The 25,314-nt window shown below is 56.0% G+C and overlaps 1 protein-coding gene across 4 annotated transcripts in view; it reads right to left on the bottom strand.

Annotated features, from left to right (window-relative positions):
- The window catches only part of DNAJC13 (DnaJ heat shock protein family (Hsp40) member C13), a 1,694,551-nt gene that overhangs the window by 107,634 nt on the left and 1,561,603 nt on the right, over nucleotides 1-25,314 (bottom strand). For all 4 annotated transcript variants that reach the window (XR_015300721.1, XM_086942056.1, XM_086942057.1 and 1 more), the window contains one exon: nucleotides 7,283-7,426. Coding sequence is in view for 3 of the 4 variants with exons in the window: in XM_086942056.1 (XP_086798182.1) it covers nucleotides 7,283-7,426 (144 nt within the window). In the remaining variant the exon portion in view is untranslated. The remainder of the gene's footprint in view (nucleotides 1-7,282; nucleotides 7,427-25,314) is intronic.

Here is a 25,314-nt window from a genome sequence, read left to right as displayed (position 1 = left end):
GCACGGTGTTGAATGCGGCAGAGAGATCTAAAAGCACTAATACTGCTCTGCCGCCAGCATCAAGACACTCTCTAATAGCCTCTGCCATCTCAACCAAGGTCGTCTCAGAGCTGTGGGACGCCCTGAAGCCCGACTGGGCGGGGTGGAGGGTGCCCGAGGTCTCAACAAACTCAGAGAGCTGCTTATGGAGAGCTTCCTCACACACCTTCGCCACAGCCAGGAGAAGTGAGATAGGACTGTGGCTAGCCGGGATTGTGGGATTAAGTGAGGGTTTTTCAGCAAGGGGAGAAGTTTTGCCTGTTTCCACTCAGGTGGGATCATAGCGGTCTGAGGGGACATATTAACATGTTGTTACCTTCCGGGTTAACTATATCCGCAACTGCTGCCAGTAGCCTTGCTCAACAGGGGGTCAGTAGGAGAGCCTGATTTGAGCGATTTAAGAAAAGTCAGGGTGTCCGACAGCGGAATAGTAGAAAATGTAGCCAAAGAACGGCATACTAAACCCAGCATTGCAGTTTTAGGATGGAGCTGGATCTCCTGAGGTTGGTTGACGAACCTAAAGCTACCCTTGATGGCTTTAATTTTATCAGTAAAAAAAACTGAAAGCCGTTCATACCAATCATTAGATCCAGGAACTTGTAAAGGTATCAGTAGTACCAAGAGTCTTGGGACCAGAGAGGGTCTCTGCAGTATGTATTGTGCCACCCTCAGAGACCCCTCACCAAACACACAAATAGCCATTGCAGATTGTGTGTTTTGGTGCAGACAAAACATAAAAGTCGGCAAGGCACACATCCCTGTGTGCGATACCCACCAACCACTACATGTGGCATACGTAAGTCACCCCTCTAGTAGGCCTCACAGCCCTAAAGCACAAGTTACTAACCTTCGGTAACGATATATCTGAAAGAAACAGTAGCTAGTGTTAGATTCCTTATCTTAGAATATCCCCAGGCGTCAGTCTGGATGTGGAAAGTTTTCATCAGCAGTACCACTGCGCGTCGGTAGGTGTCGTCTGCGGCTCCGCGTCATTCGTCAGCGTCATGATCACCGGGATGACGTCGCCTGAGTACTTAGGCGCGCCCTCGCGCGCTGATGTCAGTTCATTTTTTTCCACACCAACAAGCGCAGATCCGGGAAGAGCAGTACTCTTAGTCATTTTTTTACTAACTTTTTTGATCTGTTTTGGATCTTTCACGAGTCGACTTTGACTCCTGGTGCCGTAGGGATGCCCAGGCTCAAGCCGTGGGATGCCCAGGCTCAAGCCGTGCGATGCCTGTCACAGCCTGATGCCGGTGACCGACCCCCACTGCCGGTGTCTCTACTGACTCGGGCCGACCACGACAACAAGTTGTGCCCCAACTGCCGGGCCTTGACCTCGAAAGCTAGACAGGAGCGGTCCCGTAAGCTACTCGAGATCCGGCAGTCGGCTCTGCGCCGCTCAAGGTCCCGGTCGAGTAGGAAGTCGAGGGACTGGTCGCGGAGCCACAGCCATCGCCGCTCATCGAGCCATCACCACCCATCGGGCTCCAATTCCTCCAGTAAGTCGAGGCACCGTAAAAAGAAGTCTAAGAGGCCACATCGCTCTTCCGACTCCTCTCGCCGGTCGCGCGGTGCAGCTGAGGGTTCGGGGACACCACCTGCACGGCTCTGCCGGAGTCGCAGGCGTCTCATCCGGTCCCACACCCTCCGGACCCTGGACTGCATGCGACGCCGGAGGAGATACGCGATTTCCTCGTGGCCATGAGGACCCACCTCCCTCTGTCGAGGCTGATCGGCGCGCCTTCGGGCCCGCAGACCCTACTAGGAGCCTTGGCAGGCCAGCGGCTTTGGCCCCAGCGCCGTTGGGTGCTTCGGCCCCGGCGCAGTCGTCGACTTCGGTCCAGACGCGGCAGGGCCCCGGGGGATCCAGGCCTGGATCCCAGTCGATGCGAGTTGACCTCACGACTCCTTCGCTGGCGCCGTCTTCGGATCACGCCGTCCCCAGTTTCAGCCCCGGTCCAGACCCGGCGTCGGAACAGCGCCGTCTCCGGCGTTGATGGGTGAGGCCTTCACATACGGCCCGGCACCGTCATTTCTGCCTGTTTATCAGGACACAGATGAGGGGAAGGACTGGGAGGGGTCTGAGGACCCTCTGGCACAACAGTGCCAGTTAAGTCAGGACTGGGCAGATGAGCTGGAGGAGGCCAGTGGTCAGGCTACCTCGCCTTACACTGGCTTCATCTTCCTCCCTCCGTGGCTACGGACGAGGGTGCTACATGTGGTGTGGTGTTGGGCAGGGCAGCCAAGGCCTTGGCTCTCGAGCTCCCTGCCACGGCCGTGAGGACTAACCTCCTCACCGAGGTGCTTCAGCCGCCTGTGAGCTTTTCGGAGCCTCTGCTGCCGTTCAATGAAGCCCTCACGGACGTTCTGATGGACACTTGGTCCAAGCCCTCCACAGTGCCCCCTGTGGATCAGAACGTGGCCCGACGCCACCGCCCTGCTCCGGGCGACCCTAGCTTTATGGCCATACACCCCACCCCCGAGAGCCTGGTGATCCAGGCCTATACGTCCCAGACCACGTTCCCGACCGCTCCCCCGGATCGTGAATCCAAAAGTTTTGACCAGTTATGAAGAAACTTTTTTCCTCATTGAGTATGGGGTTGCGGTCTATCAACACCGCTTGCCTTTTGGGCCCTTACACCTACTCCCTGTGGGACAAGGTTGCGGACATGCTGCCCCTGTGTCCGGAGGAGGCCTGGGCACGGCTCGCCCAAGCTCTTGCTGAGGGGCTGGATGCAGCACGTTATTCGATCAGGTGTGGACTTGATACCACAGACTCGCTAGGCAGGGCAATTTCCACGACGGTGGGCTGCGCCGCCACGCCTGGCTGAGGTCCGCCAATTTTTCAGGGGATGTCCAGGCCACGCTCATGGACATGCCCTTCGATGGCTGTCACCTTTTTTGCGACAAAGCAGACAGTGCGCTTGAGCGTTTATATGGACTCCAGGGCTACGGCCAAGTCCTTGGACCTGTTGGGCCAGCTCCAGCAGACTTCTGCTTTTCACCCCTTTCGTGGCTAAGGAAGGGGCGCCTCCATACGTCCAGCTAGTCACAGGCCGAAGAACCAACCTCAATGCGGCCGTGGACGTGGTAACCGCCGTGGCGGTACAGGGGGACAACGGCAAGGTCAGTCCACATCCACTCCCGCAGCATCTGCCTCAAAGTATTCCTAGTCCGCGCTTTCAGGTCCATTCGACGCCAGTGGGGGGCAGAGTCCACCATCACTTCCTCCACTGGCGTACCATCACTTCGGACAGGTGGGGGCTGCAATTCGTCCGAAGGGACTACTCCCTCCCCTTCGAGACAACCCCTCCAGCCATGCCACTACAGTACCACTGCATGTCAGGGGATCACTTGCAGATTCTGCAGGAGGAAGTTATCGCCCTCTTGGCAAAGGGGGTCATTGAGCGCGTTCCTGGGCCTGAAGTAGGTCGTGGTTGCTACTCCCACTACTTTCTGGTACCCAAGAAGGGCAAAGTCGACAGACATGCTGAGTAGCTCGGGATACCAGTATCTTCGTGCCCAGTCCGGAGCCACAAGGATAACTTAGGCCCGGTCGAGTCTGATCTTCTTCAGCACTATGGGCAGAAGTGGTATAGGCGGAAAGGCGTACAACAGACCGCAGCTCCACTCGCGATGGAAAGCATCTCCGAGCGAGTGCCGCCTTGGAAATTCCAACGCGCAGAACTGATGACATTGCGCGTTCTCTTCTGTGGCGAATAGATCTAACCAAGGCTCTGCCCACTGCAGAAAGAGGCCTTCCGCCACGTCCGAATTCTGACGCCATTCATGATCCATCATGCACCGACAGCTGAGTTCGTCCGCCCTGGCGTTCAGGGAACCTGCCAGGTGCTGAACCACCAGGGTCACGCCCTGATGTTCCAGTCACTGTCAGAGGCGCAGAGCCTCCTGGCATAGGGTCCACGACCCCACCCCGCCCTGTATGTTGGGAGTACCACATGGCGGTGGTGTTGTTCGTGAACACCTGCACTACACTCCCCCGGACAGAGGGGAGGAATGCCTTCAGTGCAAGCCGGATCGGCCGCAGCTCCAGAAGGTTGATGTGGAGCTGGGACTCCGCCAGAGACCAGAGGCCACAGATCTCTGCCTCTCCCATGTGGCCCCCCCAGCCCTGGAGGGATGCGTCCGTTACAACTACGTGCTCCGGTTGGGGTAGGGAGAGGGATCTACCGCTGACCCAATCGCGGTCCGTGAGCCACCACTGCAACTGTCTTGCAGTGGCCTCCGAGATCAAGACATGGTTGGACAAGTTGCCCTGATGCTGGGCCCACTGAAACTTCAGGTCCCACTGCAGAGCCCGCATCCGCCACCGGGCGTGATGCACCAGAAGGATGCAGGAGGCCATCAGCCCCAGAAGCCGCAGTGTCAACCTGACCGAGACTCGGGATAACGGCTGAAAGATCGGAATCCGAGCCTGAATATCCTGAACCCGATGTTCGGGAGGATAAACCCAAAACTGCGCAGAGTCTAGAACCGCTCCGATGAAGGAGCTTCTGAAAGGGACACAGGTGTGACTTCGGCACATTGATGGAGAACCCCAGCAGGTGCAGGAGGACGGCCGTCTGCCTAACTTGCAACCTCCTCTGTAGCCACGGTAGGAGGAAACAACATGCCAAGGTCTGGAAGGGTATCAAGACCACTGGAATCCCCAAACTACTCAGCCCAGTCCGAGTCAGATTCACATTGTGCTGTGAGAGGGTCCGCAGACCCCTCCCAGTTCTCCCCTTACTCCTAAACAGGCCGAAAATCAGGAGGATGGACATAGAGATAGAAATCCCCCATCGTCGTCGGAATCGGCATCGAGCGCTGCCGGTCCGCCACCGTATGTACTTCGGGCTGAAACTGGGGGCGACGCCGTCCGGTGGCCCGGGTGTCAACGGAGGTGGTACCGGGATATCGACATCGGTAGAGGTGTCACAAGGTCAACCGGTGTCGACCGGGATCCAGGCCAGGAACCATAGTGGTCCTGCGGTGCAGGGTGAGACAACGATGCCGGAGCCGCTGGCAGTAAAGGACTAGAAACACCAGTCGGGCCCGCAGGGCTTTAAGGCACACCTGCGGGGCCTGACAGCCCAAAGAGATGAGTAAACAAAGAATCAAAAGGGGGAGTGAAGAGGTAGTGCTAGAAAGCACTTTGGTGGGCGCACCACGGAAGCCACGGATGAGAGAGGATGCGAGGACTGCTTGTGAACTAATGGAAGTTCCATGTACCCCTCTTACAGAAATTCTTGCAGCTGGGCTGGAGTCGCCGACTGACACGGGAAGGGCGGGTAGGCCGGTGGCGACTGCGCAGCCTCCGCCGGAGCCGCGGGTGAGGCACCCCCCGCTACTTCTGCTGCCCAGCGCGGCGGGAAGTCGGAGAGTGATGGCGCTTCCTAGACTTCTTGGAATGCTTCATCTTACCTGACCCCGAGTGCGAAGACCTCGATCCCGATGAACAGTGGTGGCGGCTCTGCGACCGGTCCCTCTACCTCACACGGGACCGGGACCTTGAAAAGAATGCCAAACTTCTAGCAACTTTTGGGCCCGCTCCTGCAAAGTCTCCAGCGCCATGGCCCGGCAGTCGGAGCACACTTAGGGTCGTGGCCACGCCCCAGGCAGTAAAGACACACGCGCTGCGGGGCCTGCAGGTCTTGAAGCCGGCATCCCTACTTCACCAGGAGTCTATCGATTCAAAAAAGCCTCGAAAAAACTCAGTCAAAAATTGACTGGGGGTACCGCTGTCTCCGGCTCTGCGGTTGCTGGCACGGAAAAAGAAAGAACTGACGTCTGCACGGCGGCGTCTAAGTGGCTTTCGCAACGTCATCTCGGCAGCCACAACGCCAACGACGGACGCGGAGCCGCACAACGCCACCTTTTGACGCGCAGGGATACTGCTGACGAAAACTTTCCGGAACCAGTCGGACGTGTAGGGGTAATTCTAAGGTAAGGAATCTATCACTAACGTGTTTCTTTCAGATGTTTTTAAGCCTCCCTGCTGACTGCAGGAGCAGATTGGCCAGAAGTAATTTTATACACTAACGATAAACCAAAGTACCAACATGGATGCAGCCAAGTAACCAATGAATGGACTCACGAAAAAACGCCTCATGTTGGTGGGAACGTAGTGTGGATGTGGAGCCAGATTTCAGAGCATCATAAAAGGTAGCGTACATCCAAGAAATAGAGGAGTTTGTGATTAAGCCCATGACTGTAGAGGAGTTGAGGTAATCTTCCAACGCCAGAGGCCTTAAGGTGGGCTAATAAAAGTTGAGCCCCCAGGATAGGGCCTGTATACAATGCCCTTTTACAGCCCCTGCTCCCAGTTCTCTCACACCGACCATCCGAAGGCTAAGCTCACCAGTAAGTACATTCTTTGTGCATCTCCCTCACGCTCATAACTCTCTCTTGAAGCAGACCCCAATTGCTTTAAGTAGCCTTTCTTCACAACTGGCCTTGAAGCAAGCATCAATCAATCAATCAATCAATCAATCAATAGGCCCCTTTTCTCTTCCTCCAAGCCATAGTGGCCTTCTTTTATACAGGAAGTTCAGCAGCTTTTTTTCAGGCAGAATATGGTAACCGGTCTATTTATATGGGCCTAGGCTTCTTCTTAGCCACTGGGAAATCAAAAACTCAAAGCCTTAGTTCTGGTACATCACCTTCTCTCAGCTGGTTTTGTACAGATTCCTTCTGAAGTAAAGATGAACACAAATTGTTGTCTTTAAAGGGTCAATAATTATTGCAAACAAGGGAGCCATGAAGGTAGCCAGCCAATACACTTACAATTAGTGACTCTTCAGATCAGTGAAGGTACACCTAGTGAATTGTTATCATCCAAAGCAAATAGAGCACACTCTGAAGCCTTGCAAAGGTCAACTGTACTGGGATTAACAGCTAGAAAAAGGCAGGTACAGGACAGTGCTTTCTGCAAAGGGAGGTAATTTATGCTATGTGACGTTACTCTAAATGGGCAAATGGTCACTAATAAATCAATTGAAACAGTCAATTAAATACGAACTAAATTCATACAGTCAATGCTTCAAAGCACCAGACAGTAACATAGTTTGATGACAGAAAACAAAGGTCCTATTCCAGACAGTGACCTAGAGATGAAAGACTGTCCTAAGTAAAACGGTTAACCAATTCAGTGGTTAGGACATCTAAAAGACGTATTCTGCAACATTTTAATCACTCAGACATATGACTAAGTGTAAAAGAGGCCATTAACTCTAGTCACCTGTTCACCGTACTGTAGGCTGCGTGTCATAGACTTCAATGTTTTCACAATCTGTGCTTTGGTGGAAGAAGGACTGTCCAGATTTTCCAAACCTTGGCCTTCAAGCAATCTCAGCAAGTATGGAACCAAATCAACCTTCAATGCCTAAAAAAAGAGAAAGAACCTGCTTTAATTATGCAGATCGGACACCCATAGATGTACCTATCAGTATCATAAAAAGATGCAATTGTGGCTGAAGTTGGTTCACGGGAGGACAGCTCCAATGCATTTTCATATTAAAGACACATTACATATAAAAGTGAGAATCACAAAACATGTACTATACATATTGTGAATGACCAGGATCCATTTTGCTAACTGCAGTTTTCAGAAGGGGCAATGACTAAAATCAAGAACGTTACATTTCATATCCATCGAAGCCACATTTCAAAGATCATTCCTAGTGCGACTGAATTTCAAGAGATACATTTTTTAGAACCTTTTCTTTAACTTGTTTGGAAAACTACAGTAGCCTTCATAATGCCCACAGCATTGTTTCTGGCAAATGTGATGGTCATTGGAAAAATGTTTAAGTACAAAAAACTTCAACAAACGAGGCAACATCCAATTTAAATCTCACAAAGCATATAGTACCATAGAATACCTTAATATTCATACTAAGACCAAGGGAATCTTAAATAGCTACACGTCTTTCATTTTTCCGTTGAAGACGGAAAAGAAGTTTAAATAGCTATAACTAAAAGGATGCCCTTTAGAATGCCGCCTGGCATCTTGGCAGGCTCTAAGCGGGTGGTGACTACTCCAAAAAGAATTATGAACAGTGGTTCAAAAAGTAATTATAAGTGGAAGGACAACTTCTGAATCAAAACACCAGTTATCAACCAAAAGAGCACAACAGAAGAACTAAGCTATCCAAATGAATAAAGTTCCTATTTTATTCAACCACATAAAATCCACATCTTGTTTAACCCCTTCACTGCGGCGGCTATTCCGCTGCAGTGCTAAGGGGGCGGGGCGGCCGCGCGGCGGGGCCGTGCTGGTGACGGAACCGCTCCGTCACCAGCCGCGGTTGAGCTGTGCTCATGACGGAGCGGTTCCGTCATGGCCCCACCCGCTCAATAGAACGCGCCGCACAGGCGCGAAATTAGCGCCGCGCAAGCGCGGCGGCAGGGCCATAACGGAACCGCTCCGTCATCAGCACAGCGCCACCGCAACTGATGACGGAGCGGTTCCGTTATTAGCACGGATAGGGTTAAGACGTGTACTGCAGTCGTGCGATGCATAATCCGGCCAACAGTCACCGCTTTAGTGAGGAAACATACAATTAACAATGTTGCCATAAAAGTCCAAATCGAGGATCAGTAGTAGACCCTTAGATCAACCCTAATAAAGGTTCACATAAGTGGAAGAGATATTCCAGCACAGAATATCACAATCAGAATGGTATATTTTAACTAAAAAAGAATACTAATTTCATCCAGTGGAACCAGATTGACTTATATTTGCACTGCGGAGTTCTATTCTGATTATTTACATGTCTTTTAGTGACGAAGTATAATGGTTTTGGAGCAATATCTCAAAACAAAAGCACATCCATTCTGAGAAGGTATCTTGCTCAACCCAGTCTTTAATGTGGAGAGAATAATCTATCAGCAAGCCTTCAGTAGCTTAGTTTCGTGAATACATATTAGAAATAAGCAAATAAATGGATGGTGTAGGAAAAGTGCTCCTTTTTGTCATGGTCATCCCCATTTTTTGCCACTAGTACAGATGTTTTTCGACTGATGTGCACTGGGTCCCCGCTAACAGACCCCAGTACCAGTGCTCTTTCCCTAAAAAGAAGTTAAAATGGTCTAATTGTGCTACAATTGGCACACACTTTAGCACCCATGTGAGGCCTAGTATATGGTACCACCGATAGTAAGGGCATGGGTACTAAAGAGGGTCCCTAAGGGCTGCAGCATATAATATGCCACCCTAAGGGACCCGGATATAAATTGCATGGAGGCTGCCATTGCAGACTGCATGACATGGTGCAAACCACATGTGAAAGCACGACATGGCACGCTCACTGTGTCACACCAAAGTCATTCCATATACTATACGTAAGTCACTCCTACAACAGGCCTTGTAGCGCTACGGCAGGGAGCATTTTATTCTATGTAAGGACATATCTGTTTAAGCAGATATGCCCTTGTGATGTCTAGTTCTATTACTAGATATTGCAAGAGAACAGGGAAGCCATCTTAAGGTATGTACTGGGCACTGATTATTACGAGTTTCCCAGCTACATGATGTCTTTGCTGAAACCTATCGTATTTTGTATCAAACACCTTGTCTTAATAAATCTGTACTGTTTCCAGTACTAAATTTATTATGACATATACCCAGAGAGCAACTTAAAGGTGCCCCCAGAAAATCTATCCGTATCTAGTGTGCCACCACAGCGAGTTTATGACCCTCTGAAGGTGAGAGTCAGCACTCTCTAAGGCCAGAAATAAAGTCTGTGCCGAAGGAAAGTGTTCACACCTAGTCCAGCAGGATGGCTAGTGATTTAGCATACCAAGGTCAGGGGATTCAAAGCCCCTGCTACCTTTGATATGCGGCCGGCTTCCCCCAGACCTGGAAGATGCTGCCCCTCCCCTGAGGCCCATTTGGCACAGGACAGGCTGGTAATTAGCTATGCAGTAGGCATGTTGCACCTCCAGGCTAGTCAAACCCCTAATGTGGCCTACCTGATATGTTCCACAAAAGAAGGGATCCACCATCTTGTTTTTGGGGGAATTAGGATCTCTGGGACTGGGTTACGCCCACTTCCCAGAGGAAGTGATCATATAGGGGGTGTAAGGACCCCAGGGATATGTAACTCATTGGCTACTACCTTTCACTCCCCTTAATGCCCCTAAAATTAGTATATAGGAGGCCCCCTTACACCAGGAACTCATCTGCCTGAAAGAAGGAGGACCAAGTAGAGCCTAAGATGTGAAAACTGTGGACCAGCACCTAACGTGGTTCAAAACCCTGCCTAGCTGCTGCTCTCCTGACAATCGCGGACACTGACTCATCTAGAAATGGAACATCCTCCCCACACCCTGGAGGTCTGCTCAGCACTTTATCGACCCAGCAACATCTACCTTGGAGTGGAGGAACAACTTCCCTGCACTAGCAGGCACCTACCACATATGGTACAGCATACTGTCTACCCCCACAAGCCCACCAAGTTTTGGGACACCAGTGGTCCCAGGAGCCAGGCAGCACCAATCCCTGAGGTACTGGAGCCAGTTGCAAGCACCAAGGCTTGATTGTGTTCAGTCGGAAAACCACTGCCGCCAAAACTTATCTGCACGTCGAGGGACTTCGAGAGAGGCCAGCTCCACTCGGAGATTGGCCCGAATGTGCTTCTTTCCCCTCTTCTGCAGGTACACCAAGAACCATGAGAGCCTCTAACAACAACCGGCAGAACAAAACAACTCTGTACCCGAGCTCCCCAGCCCGGGCTTAAATAAACTGTCAGTGTCTCTGTGGTCCTGAGACCCTGAAGAGCCAAGCACTCCTCTTTGGGTTCTGCTAGACTGGTCCCTACTTGCAGCCTTTTTCTTACAGGTACTTTTCCCATTGACTTTAGCAGGTAGTGTTTGAGGCTACACTCGCCTACAGAACCTCTGCACTCAGACACCGCATGGCAGGTAAACCTGAACTGTTGGTACTTTCTGGGTCCTTGGTCCCTACTTTCTTTAAGTCCAAAACAACAGTCCTGAAAGTCATCTGTAAGTTTTCATAGGCAGTGAATGTTTCTCTCATAGGATAACACTTCCGCGTTCAAGACTCATGCCTTAAATCTGACCGCTGTCATTTTCTCTACTGTAAAAATGGAGAACGTCTAAAGTACTTATCTGATTCCGATAATCTGGTGTCAAAAATGATATAAAAATATGTAATATTTCAAAATTGGTCTCGAGTTTCTTCTTGAGTGCATGTCTCATTAATGACTCTGTGTGTACAACAAATGCTTAACACTACCCTCTAATAATCCTAAACTGCTCACCCACACTTCCACAAAGAGAGCATTTGAGATTATTATTTTAAGTGCTGTAAATCAATAAGATTTGTCTGGACATTCTACATAGTGTACATCATTTTGGTACACTACATACAAAATCAGCTTCCTACAGTGACCAGACAAAGAGGCCTTTCCTTTCAGCAATAACACCATTCGTTCAAAATCTCTATTTGTCGGAAACATATGATGCATTCTCGTACTTTTGTTACAATGAATTTTTTCAATAAAAAACATATGAAATAGAAATATCAATCAGAATAAATAATATACTTTCTAATGGATGAACGTCAAGATGCACAATTAATAATCAAATTAAAGATAGTTCTGCCTCTGGGACGCTGAGAGTGCTGCCTGCCTCTAAGCCTTTTCCTGCTTGTTTCCAGCGCCACGCCTCGCGGCCCCCGCTTCGCGGGCGCCGCTCGAAGGCAAAGACTTTTGCTGTCCGATTTGCCCAAGGATACCTGATAGTGCACAGGAGCACCAACGCGATACCAGCGAGTTGTCATCAACCTTTCTGCTTGAGGCGGGACTGCGAGGACCAGCGTGCAGCGAGGCGCTGATCGGCCGCAGCTGGTCCTCTTCCCGCCCCCTCCACCGATAAAGATCCTGCGGTGTGTGAGCAGTTTGGGTTCTGCCTCTGGAACGCTGAGAGTGCTGCCTGCCTCTAAGCCTTTTCCTGCTGGTTTCCAGCGCCACGCCTCGCGGCCCCCGCTTCGCGGGTGCCGCTCGAAGGCAAAGAGTTTTGCTGTCCGATTTGCCCAAGGATACCGGATAGTACACAGGAGCACCAACGCGATACCAGCGAGTTGTCATCAACCTTTCTGCTTGAGGCGGGACTGCGAGGACCAGCGTGCAGCGCGGCGCTGATCGGCCGCAGCTGGTCCTCTTCCCGCCCCCTCCACCGATAAAGATCCTGCGGTGTGTGAGCAGTTTGGGTTCTGCCTCTGGGACGCTGAGAGTGCTGCCTGCCTCTAAGCCTTTTCCTGCTTGTTTCCAGCGCCACGCCTCGCGGCCCCCGCTTCGCGGGAGCAGCTCGAAGGCAAAGACTTTTGCTGTCCGATTTGCCCAAGGATACCTGATAGTGCACAGGAGCACCAACGCGATACCAGCGAGTTGTCATCAACCTTTCTGCTTGAGGCGGGACTGCGAGGACCAGCGTGCAGCGCGGCGCTGATCGGCCGCAGCTGGTCCTCTTCCCGCCCCCTCCACCGATAAAGATCCTGCGGTGTGTGAGCAGTTTGGGTTCTGCCTCTGGGACGCTGAGAGTGCTGCCTGCCTCTAAGCCTTTTCCTGCTTGTTTCCAGCGCCACGCCTCGCGGCCCCCGCTTCGCGGGGGCCGCTCGAAGGCAAAGACTTTTGCTGTCCGATTTGCCCAAGGATACCTGATAGTGCACAGGAGCACCAACGCGATACCAGCGAGTTGTCATCAACCTTTCTGCTTGAGGCGGGACTGCGAGGACCAGCGTGCAGCGCGGCGCTGATCGGCCGCAGCTGGTCCTCTTCCCGCCCCCTCCACCGATAAAGATCCTGCGGTGTGTGAGCAGTTTGGGTTCTGCCTCTGGGACGCTGAGAGTACTGCCTGCCTCTAAGCCTTTTCCTGCTTGTTTCCAGCGCCACGCCTCGCGCCCCCGCTTCGCGGGAGCCGCTCGAAGGCAAAGACTTTTGCTGTCCGATTTGCCCAAGGATACCTGATAGTGCACAGGAGCACCAACGCGATACCAGCGAGTTGTCATCAACCTTTCTGCTTGAGGCGGGACTGCGAGGACCAGCGTGCAGCGCGGCGCTGATCGGCCGCAGCTGGTCCTCTTCCCGCCCCCTCCACCGATAAAGATCCTGCGGTGTGTGAGCAGTTTGGGTTCTGCCTCTGGGACGCTGAGAGTGCTGCCTGCCTCTAAGCCTTTTCCTGCTTGTTTCCAGCGCCACGCCTCGCGGCCCCCGCTTCGCGGGAGCCGCTCGAAGGCAAAGACTTTTGCTGTCCGATTTGCCCAAGGATACCTGATAGTGCACAGGAGCACCAACGCGATACCAGCGAGTTGTCATCAACCTTTCTGCTTGAGGCGGGACTGCGAGGACCAGCGTGCAGCGCGGCGCTGATCGGCCGCAGCTGGTCCTCTTCCCGCCCCCTCCACCGATAAAGATCCTGCGGTGTGTGAGCAGTTTGGGTTCTGCCTCTGGGACGCTGAGAGTGCTGCCTGCCTCTAAGCCTTTTCCTGCTTGTTTCCAGCGCCACGCCTCGCGGCCCCCGCTTCGCGGGCGCCGCTCGAAGGCAAAGACTTTTGCTGTCCGATTTGCCCAAGGATACCTGATAGTGCACAGGAGCACCAACGCGATACCAGCGAGTTGTCATCAACCTTTCTGCTTGAGGCGGGACTGCGAGGACCAGCGTGCAGCGCGGCGCTGATCGGCCGCAGCTGGTCCTCTTCCCGCCCCCTCCACCGATAAAGATCCTGCGGTGTGTGAGCAGTTTGGGTTCTGCCTCTGGGACGCTGAGAGTGCTGCCTGCCTCTAAGCCTTTTCCTGCTTGTTTCCAGCGCCACGCCTCGCGGCCCCCGCTTCGCGGGAGCCGCTCGAAGGCAAAGACTTTTGCTGTCCGATTTGCCCAAGGATACCTGATAGTGCACAGGAGCACCAACGCGATACCAGCGAGTTGTCATCAACCTTTCTGCTTGAGGCGGGACTGCGAGGACCAGCGTGCAGCGCGGCGCTGATCGGCCGCAGCTGGTCCTCTTCCCGCCCCCTCCACCGATAAAGATCCTGCGGTGTGTGAGCAGTTTGGGTTCTGCCTCTGGGACGCTGAGAGTGCTGCCCGCCTCTAAGCCTTTTCCTGCTTGTTTCCAGCGCCACGCCTCGCGGCCCCCGCTTCGCGGGAGCCGCTCGAAGGCAAAGACTTTTGCTGTCCGATTTGCCCAAGGATACCTGATAGTGCACAGGAGCACCAACGCGATACCAGCGAGTTGTCATCAACCTTTCTGCTTGAGGCGGGACTGCGAGGACCAGCGTGCAGCGCGGCGCTAATCGGCCACAGCTGGTCCTCTTCCCGCCCCCTCCACCGATAAAGATCCTGCGGTGTGTGAGCAGTTTGGGTTCTGCCTCTGGGACGCTGAGAGTGCTGCCTGCCTCTAAGCCTTTTCCTGCTTGTTTCCAGCGCCACGCCTCGCGGCCCCCGCTTCGCGGGAGCCGCTCGAAGGCAAAGACTTTTGCTGTCCAATTTGCCCAAGGATACCTGATAGTGCACAGGAGCACCAACGCGATACCAGCGAGTTGTCATCAACCTTTCTGCTTGAGGCGGGACTGCGAGGACCAGCGTGCAGCGAGGCGCTGATCGGCCGCAGCTGGTCCTCTTCCCGCCCCCTCCACCGATAAAGATCCTGCGGTGTGTGAGCAGTTTGGGTTCTGCCTCTGGAACGCTGAGAGTGCTGCCTGCCTCTAAGCCTTTTCCTGCTTGTTTCCAGCGCCACGCCTCGCGGCCCCCGCTTCGCGGGAGCCGCTCGAAGGCAAAGAGTTTTGCTGTCCGATTTGCCCAAGGATACCGGATAGTGCACAGGAGCACCAACGCGATACCAGCGAGTTGTCATCAACCTTTCTGCTTGAGGCGGGACTGCGAGGACCAGCGTGCAGCGCGGCGCTGATCGGCCGCAGCTGGTCCTCTTCCCGCCCCCTCCACCGATAAAGATCCTGCGGTGTGTGAGCAGTTTGGGTTCTGCCTCTGGGACGCTGAGAGTGCTGCCTGCCTCTAAGCCTTTTCCTGCTTGTTTCCAGCGCCACGCCTCGCGGCCCCCGCTTCGCGGGAGCCGCTCGAAGGCAAAGACTTTTGCTGTCCGATTTGCCCAAGGATACCTGATAGTGCACAGGAGCACCAACGCGATACCAGCGAGTTGTCATCAACCTTTCTGCTTGAGGCGGGACTGCGAGGACCAGCGTGCAGCGCGGCGCTGATCGGCCGCAGCTGGTCCTCTTCCCGCCCCCTCCACCGATAAAGATCCTGCGGTGTGTGAGCAGTTTGGGTTCTGCCTCTGGGACGCTGAGAGTGCTGCCTGCCTCTAAGCCTTTTCCTGCTTGTTTCCAGCGCCAGGCCTCGCGGCCCCCGCTTCGCGGGAGCCGCTCGAAGGCAAAGACTTTTGCTGTCCGATTTGCCCAAGGATACCTGATAGTGCACAGGAGCACCAACGCGATACCAGCGAGTTGTCATCAACCTTTCTGCTTGAGGCGGGACTGCGAGGACCAGCGTGCAGCGAGGCGCTGATCGGCCGCAGCTGGTCCTCTTCCCGCCCCCTCCACCGATAAAGATCCTGCGGTGTGTGAGCAGTTTGGGTTCTGCCTCTGGGACGCTGAGAGTGCTGCCTGCCTCTAAGCCTTTTCCTGCTTGTTTTCAGCGCCACGCCTCGCGGCCCCCGCTTCGCGGGAGCCGCTCGAAGGCAAAGACTTTTGCTGTCCGATTTGCCCAAGGATACCTGATAGTGCACAGGAGCACCAACGCGATACCAGCGAGTTGTCATCAACCTTTCTGCTTGAGGCGGGACTGCGAGGACCAGCGTGCAGCGCGGCGCTGATCGGCCGCAGCTGGTCCTCTTCCCGCCCCCTCCACCGATAAAGATCCTGCGGTGTGTGAGCAGTTTGGGTTCTGCCTCTGGGACGCTGAGAGTGCTGCCTGCCTCTAAGCCTTTTCCTGCTTGTTTCCAGCGCCACGCCTCGCGGACCCCGCTTCGCGGGAGCCGCTCGAAGGCAAAGACTTTTGCTGTCCGATTTGCCCAAGGATACCTGATAGTGCACAGGAGCACCAACGCGATACCAGCGAGTTGTCATCAACCTTTCTGCTTGAGGCGGGACTGCGAGGACCAGCGTGCAGCGCGGCGCTGATCGGCCGCAGCTGGTCCTCTTCCCGCCCCCTCCACCGATAAAGATCCTGCGGTGTGTGAGCAGTTTGGGTTCTGCCTCTGGGACGCTGAGAGTCCTGCCTGCCTCTAAGCCTTTTCCTGCTTGTTTCCAGAGCCACGCCTCGCGGCCCCCGCTTCGCGGGAGCCGCTCGAAGGCAAAGACTTTTGCTGTCCGATTTGCCCAAGGATACCTGATAGTGCACAGGAGCACCAACGCGATACCAGCGAGTTGTCATCAACCTTTCTGCTTGAGGCGGGACTGCGAGGACCAGCGTGCAGCGCGGCGCTGATCGGCCGCAGCTGGTCCTCTTCCCGCCCCCTCCACCGATAAAGATCCTGCGGTGTGTGAGCAGTTTGGGTTCTGCCTCTGGGACGCTGAGAGTGCTGCCTGCCTCTAAGCCTTTTCCTGCTTGTTTCCAGCGCCACGCCTCGCGGCCCCCGCTTCGCGGGGGCCGCTCGAAGGCAAAGACTTTTGCTGTCCGATTTGCCCAAGGATACCTGATAGTGCACAGGAGCACCAACGCGATACCAGCGAGTTGTCATCAACCTTTCTGCTTGAGGCGGGACTGCGAGGACCAGCGTGCAGCGCGGCGCTGATCGGCCGCAGCTGGTCCTCTTCCCGCCCCCTCCACCGATAAAGATCCTGCGGTGTGTGAGCAGTTTGGGTTCTGCCTCTGGGACGCTGAGAGTGCTGCCTGCCTCTAAGCCTTTTCCTGCTTGTTTCCAGCGCCACGCCTCGCGGCCCCCGCTTCGCGGGGGCCGCTCGAAGGCAAAGACTTTTGCTGTCCGATTTGCCCAAGGATACCTGATAGTGCACAGGAGCACCAACGCGATACCAGCGAGTTGTCATCAACCTTTCTGCTTGAGGCGGGACTGCGAGGACCAGCGTGCAGCGCGGCGCTGATCGGCCGCAGCTGGTCCTCTTCCCGCCCCCTCCACCGATAAAGATCCTGCGGTGTGTGAGCAGTTTGGGTTCTGCCTCTGGGACGCTGAGAGTCCTGCCTGCCTCTAAGCCTTTTCCTGCTTGTTTCCAGCGCCACGCCTCGCGGCCCCCGCTTCGCGGGAGCCGCTCGAAGGCAAAGACTTTTGCTGTCCGATTTGCCCAAGGATACCTGATAGTGCACAGGAGCACCAACGCGATACCAGCGAGTTGTCATCAACCTTTCTGCTTGAGGCGGGACTGCGAGGACCAGCGTGCAGCGCGGCGCTGATCGGCCGCAGCTGGTCCTCTTCCCGCCCCCTCCACCGATAAAGATCCTGCGGTGTGTGAGCAGTTTGGGTTCTGCCTCTGGGACGCTGAGAGTGCTGCCTGCCTCTAAGCCTTTTCCTGCTTGTTTCCAGCGCCACGCCTCGCGGCCCCCGCTTCGCGGGGGCCGCTCGAAGGCAAAGACTTTTGCTGTCCAATTTGCCCAAGGATACCTGATAGTGCACAGGAGCACCAACGCGATACCAGCGAGTTGTCATCAACCTTTCTGCTTGAGGCGGGACTGCGAGGACCAGCGTGCAGCGCGGCGCTGATCGGCCGCAGCTGGTCCTCTTCCCGCCCCCTCCACCGATAAAGATCCTGCGGTGTGTGAGCAGTTTGGGTTCTGCCTCTGGGACGCTGAGAGTGCTGCCTGCCTCTAAGCCTTTTCCTGCTTGTTTCCAGCGCCACGCCTCGCGGCCCCCGCTTCGCGGGAGCCGCTCGAAGGCAAAGACTTTTGCTGTCCGATTTGCCCAAGGATACCTGATAGTGCACAGGAGCACCAACGCGATACCAGCGAGTTGTCATCAACCTTTCTGCTTGAGGCGGGACTGCGAGGACCAGCGTGCAGCGCGGCGCTGATCGGCCGCAGCTGGTCCTCTTCCCGCCCCCTCCACCGATAAAGATCCTGCGGTGTGTGAGCAGTTTGGGTTCTGCCTCTGGGACGCTGAGAGTGCTGCCTGCCTCTAAGCCTTTTCCTGCTTGTTTCCAGCGCCACGCCTCGCGGCCCCCGCTTCGCGGGGGCCGCTCGAAGGCAAAGACTTTTGCTGTCCGATTTGCCCAAGGATACCTGATAGTGCACAGGAGCACCAACGCGATACCAGCGAGTTGTCATCAACCTTTCTGCTTGAGGCGGGACTGCGAGGACCAGCGTGCAGCGCGGCGCTGATCGGCCGCAGCTGGTCCTCTTCCCGCCCCCTCCACCGATAAAGATCCTGCGGTGTGTGAGCAGTTTGGGTTCTGCCTCTGGGACGCTGAGAGTGCTGCCTGCCTCTAAGCCTTTTCCTGCTTGTTTCCAGCGCCACGCCTCGCGGCCCCCGCTTCGCGGGAGCCGCTCGAAGGCAAAGACTTTTGCTGTCCGATTTGCCCAAGGATACCTGATAGTGCACAGGAGCACCAACGCGATACCAGCGAGTTGTCATCAACCTTTCTGCTTGAGGCGGGACTGCGAGGACCAGCGTGCAGCGCGGCGCTGATCGGCCGCAGCTGGTCCTCTTCCCGCCCCCTTCACCTGCTCTTCCTATAACATCATCCAGAGCAACGCGAACGCGGGACGCGCGCGGGGCAACGGCCGGGGCGAAGACCGGGCAAAGAGCGGGCCGTTTAAGGCCGTTCAAGGACGGCAAAGGACGGCCCAGGCCCTGAATCCCTGTCTCATCGCCCTGAAACCACCATCCAGGTAGGCCGATTGTCGCTTACTCTTCTTTGAGGCCACATCCATTCAACACCTGGTACAGTCTTATCAATGTCAACCATGCGACACAAAACTAGAAGCTGTACCAAAAAAGCTACGGAGGTAGCACAAGTGACTGGTCCCATTGACCTTTTCATCTCACGGGTAAATGAGACAATTGACAAGAGCATTGTACTTCTGGAGAAAAGAGTCTCCTTGGACCTTATGAATGCCAAACGCTCCTCCCTGGGCTCCCTTGCAAATGCAAACTCACCTTCCCAGCAAGCCTTGAACAACCGCTCTTTACCTTTGCCCTCATCCTCCATAGGCACTGTTACTGTACCGAGTGCCGTTGACTTGTCAGTTACCTGTTCGGAATCGGATCCGTCCTTTATGGATCTGGAGGCGACCCCAGACCTAGAAGCCTCCCAGACACCTAGAGAGACGGAACCGGGCCTGGATGGGTTAACTGCCAAGTCGACCCCTTTCGTGCCTAATGACTCCGGGGGTAAGGCTACTACTTTACCTATAAATGCAGTGCCCAAGTCTAAAACCAAGGAGTCTAAACCCAAGGAGAAGCCCAAAGCCAAAGCCAGGAACCACAATTTGGTATCACCTACTCCACACTTAGCGTCTGGCATTCCCTGTTGGGTCGAAAGAACAAGTTACTTACCTTCGGTAACGATATATCTGTAAGAAACATTAGTTAGTGTTAGATTCCTTACCTTAGAATATCCCCAGGCGTCAGTCTGGATCCGGAAACTTTTGCGTAGCAGTACCCCTGCGCGTCGGTAGGCGTCGTCTGCAGGCGTCCCCTGCGGCTCCGCGTTCGTCGTCGGCGTCGTGCGCCGTGATGACGTCGCTGGAGTACATAGACGCCGCCTCCGCGCGCTGACGTCAGTTCTTTGCACACAGCTTTTCCGCGCCAGGAGACGCAGAGCCATGAGAGAACCAACACTGGTGCCATGTAAAAACTAGGGCCCTGAAAGGGATGACCTTAACCCTAGGTATCAGTTCGCAGAACGGGGAGGATGGGTGGGTTCGGTAAGGAATCTAACACTAACTAATGTTTCTTACAGATATATCGTTACCGAAGGTAAGTAACTTGTTCATCTGAAAGAAACACGTTAGTGTTAGATTCCTTACCTTAGAATACATACCCCAGCAATACCAACCCCGGTGGTGGGTCTGCGAACCAATACAAAACTACACCAGAAAGTCCTGGAGGACAGAACGGCCAAAGAAGCCATCCCTCCGGACTTGACTGTCCAGGCAGTAGTGCCTCGCAAAGGTGTGCAGCGAGGCCCACGTAGCCGCTTGGCAAATGTCCTGCAAGGGGACTCCCCGGCCCAGGGCAGTAGTAGCCGCCGTGGCCCGAGTGGAATGGGCCCTCAGCCCAACAGGAGGCTCCTTCCGAGCCAAAGAGTAGCACGCTTTGATGCAGAGGACGACCCATCGAGAGATGGTTCGTTTACAAACCGCCCGTCCCTTCTTCGCACCCACGTAGCCAACAAACAGTTGGTCATCCACCCGGAACTGGCGTGTGCGATCCATGTAGAATGAAAGCGCACGTTTTGGGTCCAGACGGTGGAGCCGCTCTTCATCCTTTGAAGGATGCGGAGGCGGGAAGAAGGAAGGGAGGGTGATGGACTGCCCGATGTGAAAGGCCGAAACAACCTTGGGCAGGAAAGAAGGTCTAGTCCTCAGAACCACCTTGTCAGGATGAATGGACAGGAAAGGAGGTTGGACAGAAAGAGCCTGGAGCTCACTCACTCTCCTGGCAGAGGTGATGGCAACCAGGAAAGCCGTCTTTAAAGTCAGGAGACGGAGAGGGCAAGAATGAAGGGGCTCAAAGGGAGCACACATCAGGAAAGTTAGAACCAGGTTCAAATCCCACTGAGGCATCACAAACGGAACAGGTGGAAACATGTGAGTGATGCCTTTCAAGAATCGAGTTACAATTGGGGATTTGAACAAAGAAGGCTGATCAGGAAGCCTCAAAAAGGCTGAAAGGGCAGAAAGGTAGCCCTTGATAGTGCCCAGAGCAGAGCCCTGCTGGGCAAGAGAAAGAAGAAACAGAAGAACCTCCGAAAGAGGGGCAGAAAGAGGATCCACAGCCTTTGCTGTGCACCATGCCACAAATCTGTTCCACCGACAGGCGTATACCGACTTAGTGGAGGGACGCCTGGCTGCCAGAATAACATCACAGACTTCAGGAGGCAAGTCAAATGGCCTCAACTGCCGCCGCTCAATCTCCAAGCATGGAGGTGGAGACTGGACAGGTTCGGGTGGAGGACCGTCCCCTGCTGCTGCGACAGAAGGTCCTCCTGAAGGGGCAGGCGGATCGGGGGACCGACTGACATGCTGAGTAGCTCGGGATACCAGTACCTTCGAGCCCAGTCCGGAGCCACAAGGATAACTTGGGCCCGGTCGCGCCTGATCTTCTTCAGCACTCTGGGCAGAAGTGGTATAGGCGGAAAGGCGTATAACAGACCGCAACTCCACTCGCGCCGAAAGGCGTCGCCGTGCGAGTGCCGTCTTGGAAACTCCAACGCGCAGAACTGATGACATTGCGCGTTCTCTTCTGTGGCGAATAGATCTAACCAAGGCTCTCCCCATTGCAGAAAGATGCCTTGCGCCACGTCCGAGTTCAGACGCCATTCGTGATCCATCGAGCACCGACGGCTGAGTTCGTCCGCCCTGGCGTTCAGAGAACCTGCCAGGTGTTGAACCGTCAGAGTCACGCCCTGACGTTCCAGCCATTGCCAGAGGCGCAGAGCCTCCTGGCAAAGGGTCCACGACCCCACTCCGCCCTGTTTGTTGCAGTACCACATGGCGGTGGTGTTGTCGGTGAACACCTGCACTACACTCCCGTTGACAAAGGGGAGGAATGCCTTCAGTGCCAGACGAATCGCCCGCAGCTCCAACAGGTTGATATGGAGCCGGGACTCCGCCGGAGACCAGATGCCTCTGATCTCTGCCTCTCCCAAGTGGCCACCCCAGCCCTGGAGGGACGCGTCCGTCACGACAACGTGCTCCGGTTGGGGAAGGGAGAGGGACTTGCCCCTGACCCAATCGCGGTCCGTAAGCCACCACTGCAGTTGTCTCGCAGTGCCCTCCGAGATCAAGACGTGGTCGGACAAGTTGCCCTGATGCTGGGCCCACTGAAACTTCAGGTCCCACTGCAGAGCCCGCATCCGCCACCTGGCGTGATGCACCAGAAGGATGCAGGAAGCCATCAGTCCCAGCAGCCGCAGCGTCAACCTGACCGAGACTCGGGATAGCGGCTGAAAGATGGGAATCAAAGCCTGAATATCCCGAACCCGCCGTTCCGGAGGATAAACCCGAAACTGCGCCGAGTCCAGAACCGCTCCGATGAAAAGGAGCTTTTGAGAGGGACACAGGTGTGATTTCGGCACGTTGATGGAGAACCCCAGGTCGTGCAAGAGGTCTGCCGTCATCTGAAGGTGGTGGACGACTGTCTGGGGCGAGCCCGCCTTCAACAACCAGTCGTCTAGGTAGGGGAAGACTGAAACCCCTAACCTGCGCAGATGGGCTGCGACCACCGCCATCACCTTTGTGAACACCCGTGGGGCGCTGGTAAGGCCGAAGGGGAGCACGATAAACTGAAAGTGCTCCTGGCCTACCGTGAACCGCAGGTAACGCCGGTGGGCCGGCAGGACGGGGATGTGAAAATAGGCGTCCTGCAAGTCCAACGCTACCATCCAGTCTTGTGGGTCTAGAGCAGCCAAGACCTGAGCTAACGTCAACATCTTGAACTTCTCCTTCCGGAGGAAGCCGTTGACGTTCCTTAGATCCAAGATAGGACGTAGGCCCCCCTTGTCCTTCTTGGGCACCAGAAAGTAGTGGGAATAACAACCACGCCCTACTTCTGGCCCAGGAACGCGCTCGATGGCCCCCTTGGCCAAGAGGGCCGTAACTTCCTCCTGCAGAAGTGTCAAGTGGTCCCCCGACACACGGTGGTTCTGCGGTGGCATGGCTGGAGGAGAGGTCTCGAAGGGGAGGGAGTAGCCCCTTCGGACAATTTGCAGCACCCACCTGTCCGAAGTGATCGTGCGCCAGTGAGCGTGGTGATGGCGAACCCTGCCACCCACTGGCGTCACATGGGGCCGAAAGCACGGACTAGGAGGATTTTGGGGTAGATGCTGCGGGGGGAAGGTGTGGTCTGACCCCGCCGTTGTCCCCGACCGCCACCACGGCGGTTTCCACGGCCGCCACCGCGTTGGAAGGATTGTTGCGGCGCGTGGCTGGCAGCACGTGTGGGGGCGCCCCTTCCTTGGCCACGAAAGGGACGAAACGAACCCGGTTGCTGACGCTGGGTCGAGAGACCCAAGGACTTGGCCGTGACCCTGGAGTCCTTGAAGCGTTCCAGCGCGTGGTCCGCTTTGTCACCGAACAGGTGACAGCCATCAAACGGCATGTCCATCAGGGTATTCTGGACATCAGCCGAAAAATTGGCGGATCTCAGCCAGGCGTGACGACGAATCGCCACCGTCGTAGACATAGCTCTGCCCAGCGAGTCGGTCGTATCAAGACCACACCTAATTGAATATTTCGCTGCATCTCGGCCCTCAGCCACAGCCTGACCGAGCTTTGCCCGCACCTCCATGGGGCATTCTGGCAGCAGCTCCGCGACCGTATCCCACACAGAGTGGGTGTAGCGGCCCAAGAGGCAGGCGGTGTTGCAAGACCGCAGGCCCAAACTAATGGACGAGAAGACCTTTTTGCCAAACTGGTCATACCTCTTGGATTCCCGGTCGGGCGGGGCCGACGGGAATGCGGACCGGGAGGTCGAGGCCTGGATCACCAGACTCTCAGGAGTGGGGTGGGTAGACAGGTACTTGGGGTCGTCCGGACAAGGACGGTGGCGCCTGGCCACGTTCCGATCAACAGGCGCACCTGAAGCGGGCCTGGACCACGTGCCCAACAGAACGTCAGACAAGGCTTCATTAAACGGCAGCAGTGGCTCCAGTGGGCATGACTGCGGTTTGAAGACCTCGGTGAGGATGTTAGGCCTCACGGCCGCGACGGGGAGCTCAAGGTTTAAGGCCTTGGCAGCCCTCATCAGCACCACAGAATAGGCAGCTCCCTCCACCAATGCCACGGAAGGAGGAGAGATCAAACCAGGGTTAGGGGAGTCGTCCAAACCACTGGCATCCCCCAAGTCACCTGTCCAGTCCGGGTCATACTGGCACTCGCGAGCCAGAGGGTCCTCGGACCCCTCCCAACCTTCACCGTACTCCTCATCCTCTTCGTATTCGGAGTCAATGATGAAGACCGGCTCCTCGGGGTTCATGGGCCCCATCGGCGCCGGGACCGGCGTCGAGCGACGCCCGTCCGGCGCCGCGTCCGGCGTCGGAGAAGGTAAGGGGACGGCGCCGCCCGGAGCCGGCGTCGGAACCCCACCGCCGGCCGGAACCGGCAGCGGAGAACCGGCGCCGCGCGGGGGCGGCGTCGGGGGTAACCCCGATGGCAACGGCGCCGGGGAGGCCGGAAGACCAGCCGGCGCCGATCCCGAAGGCCCCTGCGGCGCCGGGGTCGGAGCCGTCGGCGGCGCCGGGGCCGGAGCACCCGACGGCGCCGAGGCAGGGACACCCGAACCGCCAGGGCCCCCAGACGGTAGCACTGGGCCCGAAGCCGCCGTAGGCCCCGTCGGAGAAGCGAGCGCCCTCATGGCCATGAGGAACGCCTCGATCTCCTCAGGCGTCGCACCATGCCCAGGGACCGGAGGGTATGAGGCAGGCCGCGCCGGCGACTCTCGCGGAGCCGCGGGGTTGGGGTCACCCGAGCCCCCGGCCGCATCGCGCGAGCGTCGGGGGGAGTCGGGGGTACGATGACGACGCCCCGACTTCTTGTGCTTCCTACCTGACGAGCCTGACGAGTGGTGTCGACTTCCGGAGCGCCCGGCGCGGCTCCGCGACCGCTCCCTCGAACGCTCTCTCGACCTCCGGCCGGACCGGGACCGCTCCCGGTCCCGACGTGGGGCTGACACCCGGAGCTCCAGTAGCTTGCGGGACCGCTCCCGCCTAGCCTTGTTGGTAAGGGCCCGGCAGTCGACGCAGGAGTCCACGTCGTGGTCGGGGCCCAGACACCGGAGACAGAGGCGGTGATGGTCTGTGACCGACATCGTGCGCTCACAGTCATCGCAATTCTTAAATCCAGGCATCCTATCAGGCACAATAGAGAAAAAGACAATCGAAAAACTTGGTCAAAGACCGGAGTACTGCTCTTCAGATCTGCGTCCACTGGCGCGGAAAAAAGAAGAACTGACGTCAGCGCGCGGAGGCGGCGTCTATGTACTCCAGCGACGTCATCACGGCGCACGACGCCGACGACGAACGCGGAGCCGCAGGGGACGCCTGCAGACGACGCCTACCGACGCGCAGGGGTACTGCTACGCAAAAGTTTCCGGATCCAGACTGACGCCTGGGGATATTCTAA

The sequence above is a fragment of the Lissotriton vulgaris genome, chromosome 10 (assembly GCF_964263255.1).
Source record: "Lissotriton vulgaris chromosome 10, aLisVul1.2, whole genome shotgun sequence".
NCBI classification, from domain to species: domain Eukaryota; kingdom Metazoa; phylum Chordata; class Amphibia; order Caudata; family Salamandridae; genus Lissotriton; species Lissotriton vulgaris.
The sequence above is the reverse complement of the archived record's forward strand: the minus strand, read 5'-3'. Positions and strand labels throughout refer to the sequence as shown.